This window comes from Apis cerana, linkage group LG4 (genome assembly GCF_029169275.1).
Source record: "Apis cerana isolate GH-2021 linkage group LG4, AcerK_1.0, whole genome shotgun sequence".
Classification (NCBI taxonomy): domain Eukaryota; kingdom Metazoa; phylum Arthropoda; class Insecta; order Hymenoptera; family Apidae; genus Apis; species Apis cerana.
The window spans coordinates 582393-587609 of NC_083855.1; the positions used below are offsets into that span (position 1 = coordinate 582393).

A 5217-nucleotide genomic window follows, 5' to 3' on the forward strand; every position below is an offset into this window, starting at 1 on the left:
ACAAGACGAAGAAAGAGATGGGAAAGAGAAGGGATAATGCATGAAGGACAAAGAGGTACAGAGAAAGAAAAAAAAAAGTTGAAAGAAAAGGCAAACAAGCCAGAATAAAGCCCATTGAACGGTGATGAGTTTCGTGGAAAGAGCCGAAGTGTTCGAGAGAGAAAACGATCAAAAGAGACAGGAGGAAGAGACGAGTTTAATCCCGAAGCCGAAAACCTTACCAAAGAGTCTTGTACTTTCTTTGTCTGCTTTTAAATTTATAACCTCCTCAAGAATATTTGTTGGGAATCTTCTAAAATTTGATAGAAGAAAATCGAAGGCAAAATTCGCTTTCATTTTTGATCAATCTAAATCATCCTGGTTTATATTTACATATTATATTCAGACATTGTAATCGAACGAATTATCACTGCGATAAATAGCTAATTATTAGTATTGGAAATAATATAGGGAGACAGGAAATTTGAAAATAATCGACTTGAGACGAAAAAGTACACGTGAAATATAATATTTTCCTTCGATAAAAAAAAATTAGCTGAGAAAATATTATTGAAAGATCTTTCAATCCCTCTGCACCTTGCACTCTGGTCCAATCATTTAATATTAACTTAAATGCGTGTATAAGCTCAACTGCGTTATCGTTGGTTACGCGTAAGATAATGAACTATCTTCATAACTCTGAGATAAATAAAAGCGTTTTAGACATCACACAAAATTACAAAATCCGTCATAATCGTGATAACTATTAAAATAATCTACAAAGAACATTTACTTTTTAATTTTTTAAAACAATTAATATTATGTAATTATGTTATAATTATAATATCATATAACTATGTTATATAAAAAAATAATTTGTATTTAATTATTTTAAACTATAATTAATGATTTTTTTATACTTTTCAGAATTAGAATGTATTATAATTATCACTATATCACTATTACTAAAAGTAATTTTTTCACAAAATTTTTCGATATATCTAATCATTAATCCATTTAAACAAAAAAATTTTTTTTTCAATGTGTATTCATTCATGAATATTCATATTAAATATAACTAACTTATGATAATTATAATTAAATTTCACCATGAAACAAGTTCTACGAGACATGTCAAGATGTTTCAAGGTGTTCCCGATCGAGTCATCAGCGCCACCACTAGAAAAAGTAAGTACATGGCGCACGCTCGTGGCCGTTCGAAATCACACGAGAAAGTTGGCGTATCGCGCGATGGAAGTGCGACGAAGACAAGATCGCGACGACACGACGACGAACGAGACCTCCGCTCTTCCTCCGGACAAATATGTAATATGATCCATGTACGAGTGTATATACGCTGTCACGTACATAGTCACAAAGCACATATACTGACTCGGCCGAGTGGTCGCAAGTACAAAGGGGCCACGGCAATATAGTTTTAAAATGGAATCGAACGAACGAGCGAGTGAACGAGCAAGCCAACCAGCGCAGGAAGGGCAAAGAGGCAGCAAAAGCGAGTCTCGACGAGTAACAGTGGGCGACCCTGCTGCCGGCTGCCGACAGCATTCCTACAACACAACGCAGACCCACACATCGTGCACAAATACACACCATGCCACTGATGCCGTTTCGTTCTTGCAAATTTTTAAACTATTTTATGGATAAAATAACTTAATAATTGTTTATATTATATGATATACACTATTTTCAAATAATTATAAAATATTAGACATAGAATATTAGATGAGGATTATATTTTTCAGAATAAATCGGTACTTTCTTATAATGGAATATAAGACTCTAATCATAACATAGAGAATAATTAATTAATAATAATATATAATAATAATTGAATATATATTTTGTATATATTCAGAACTACAAATAAATATTGCTTTCAGAAATTAAGTAATTTGAAAAATTTAATTGAGACAATTAAATAATGTAAGATTTATTAAAAATTTTAAATAAATAATATTTGAAACGAGCTAATAATTGCTTATATCGAAGCAACTGAAGGTATCTTGAGCCCATTACATATGGCACACACACATGCACAGTGTTGGATCAAGGAACTCTGTCGCCCTTCACGACCTCCAGCGATCAGTATAAATGAGTCATTCTCATGAATCAAATTTTATTAACTATTCTCATCAATTCGATTCAATCGACCATTTGATATCTCTATATATAGTAATTGATATAATTAATTTTTGCTGTATTTAACGAACTTTCGAAGATATAGGATCGACTTCTATTCTTGATTTAAAAAGCGAGTGAAAGTATACTGAACATTTTAGAATCATCTCACAAACAAAAAGGTATAAAGAATTAAGAATGGTTTAGATTAATTTCTTCGAATTTAACGCGTTTATTACGTGATTGATCCGTTCTTGACGCATGTGCAATATAAAGAATAAGTAATCGTTGAACGATTGCATTCAAATCAATCGATATAAAAATACAATTCGTATTAATCGCACACAATATCCACTCTTTGATAACTTTTTTGCTTCTTAACTCAATTACTTTTTTTATTCGAGAATAATCTTGATAATAAGAGAGTCAACAATATCCAATTATGAAAAATTTCAACTATATTTATATATATATATATATTACAAGCAACAGCAACAACACAAAATTAAATAATTGGCTCGCTAAGATCGTTGGCAGCATACTCGAGACGGCCCTGCTATAGCGCAACGCAACGTTGTAACACGCTGCAACGCGTCATAAGATTTCGGATTCGGTCGTCCGTCACCGGGCCACTTCGGGTATATTCGGCACCACTCGGCTCAGCTGTACACGCGTATCTATCACATTCTCTCTCGTTGGTTAGCTGCTCATCGCTGGCACAAACACAATGCATAGGTACAAGTCTGCGGAACCTTGGTTCGACTCGAGGAGGCTGTGCAAGAGAGGATGCAGTGATCCCGAATAATAGAACACTTTCGAATGACGCGGAAGACCGATGATCGACCAGGGGTTAAAGCAAATCGCGGTTGCCACAGCAACTCCCGTCCTCGATAGACTACTTCCGGTTTCGACGCCTCCCATCGTGGCCCGTGGCACACAAGGCCTCCATGTTCGCCTCTCACTGTACGGATTTCCCTCAGTAGATAGCCTCGACAGTTTTGAACGCACTCTGGTTCTGCAATCGTGCAAGGACGGTAGATCGTTTGCGTAAAAAAAATATCCGAAAAAATTAAATAGAAAGAAAAATTTATGGAATAGTGAATAATTCTCTATTACTTGATTTTTTCACTTAATTATTTAATCGTGTTAAATGATTTGTTTCAGAATAACATATATAAATACTATCTCATGATTTCTGAATATGTGAAATATTTCTATAGAGTTATTAATTTAAAAAGATTTGAATTTTTAAAAATTGGATTTAGAGCGTTATTCTATAGATGAATTAATACGATGGAATATTGATGGAATTATAAATAAATATATTTATCTTAATAATATTGTATATTTATCTTAATAATAGAGATGAGAAAACGGTGAAAGCATTGATCAAATTAAATATCAATTGGTTTTTATATATTCCGAAATGTACTGTAATTAATTATATTAATTAGATTAACAGTTGAGATAAGGAAGATGAGTTTTTGGAATCTGAATTGGAATCAATATAAATAGCGATAATATTAGTTATCTTAATATTATCTTATATATTTTATATATTTATATAATAAAAAAATAAAAAATATTTTATCATCTTAATAGCCAATTTTAAATCTTTATTATTATTTTAGGAATATTATATATTTATAAAAATCTAGAAAAATTACTTAATTCTATACATCAAACGAAATTAAAGAAGCATAATCTAAACATACATATATAAGCAATATTCATTTGACCGAAATAGAATACTAACGTATCATCGATCCCAGTTACGAGACCATAGGTTCATATTCTATTTAACGAAACATATCGAAAGATCGATAACCATTTCCAACCGCAAATAATATACTTTCCGGCACAATGGCATCAAGCACCGATGGAATTACTGCGATATTAAGTGAAATTATTGCGATATTAATATCATTGATTTATAATGTTCTCTTGGTGACCCGTTCGTTCTATGAGGAAGAATTCCCAAAGCAGATATCGTGCGCTGTGCTGTTAGGATCGTTTTGCGGGGTATTTGTTTGCGCAGCGCGTGGACGGGCTCAGCATAACAAAATAACCCCGCGCATGTATACGTAGTACACGTTGGCAGCAAGAGAGATCGCGAGGTTACCTGTTCGCACGCTAACGATAATGCAGTCGAGCACTCCGGTCTCGTGTCAACGATCTGCGAACGGCCACGAATCTCAACGTGCGCACGTCCGTCTAAATGTACCTACCTGAGAACCTTACGCCACCCAGTTGCCCTCTCCCTTGCATTCTCGCACAACTAAAGACAGTCAGATTATACGATCTCGATAATGGATATCGAGCATTTGTTCACTTTTGATCGAATTGTCTGCTTGAAAACCAACAAGATTATTAGGATATATTTCTATTCAATGATGCTACTAGCTATAAGGCGGAAATAATGATACATAAATAGCAATGAATGACGCGTAAATTAAATGAAATAAAGATAAGAGATTAAATATGATTGAATTGAATTATTATATGTCATATTGATATATCATATAATATAATTATATTATATTTTATTATATTATTTTTTACATATTTTATATATAAATATTTTACATATAAGGAATTTAAGGCATAATTAAAATAATCAAGTATGTTATATAATAAATATAAATTTTTAACATAAATTTTTCTTTTGAAGATTACAATATAAGAAATTTAAATAGGTACGAAGAATAAGATACATAATAAATATTAAAAATAGTATATGGCATTTTATAGTAATTATTTATATTTATATTACTCTTTATAATAATTATTTGAATTTGTATTACATTATACTGTATCATTAATTTTCTCAAATTTCAAAACACAATAAACTAAACTCATTATAAAGATAATTTGTTAACACCATCAAATTGTTAGATAAAATCTCCATTCTTTTTCCTTTCTTTAATAAAACGATACAAAAAGAGCAAAAAAAAAAAGGAAAGCACAAATAATGAAACTACAAAATTTACAGTATATAAATATATACATACATACATACTCATATACAGAAATATAATATTTTGACTCTCGCAATCTTCATTGTACAGTGGTTGCAATCCTAGCTTTTGTCCATACTAG

General features: G+C 31.7%; 1 protein-coding gene across 1 annotated transcript; it reads right to left on the reverse strand.

The window, feature by feature from the left end:
* Window positions 1-1413: 1413 nt before the first annotated feature.
* On the reverse strand, window positions 1414-4513 carry LOC133665943 (uncharacterized). Its single transcript, XM_062073492.1, has 2 exons — window positions 4347-4513; window positions 1414-3133 (listed from the first exon to the last, which is right to left on the reverse strand). Exons 1-2 carry the CDS (start codon window positions 4384-4386, stop codon window positions 2826-2828), a joined length of 348 nt encoding a protein of 115 aa, XP_061929476.1. The 5' UTR covers window positions 4387-4513; the 3' UTR covers window positions 1414-2825.
* Window positions 4514-5217: the final 704 nt, after the last annotated feature.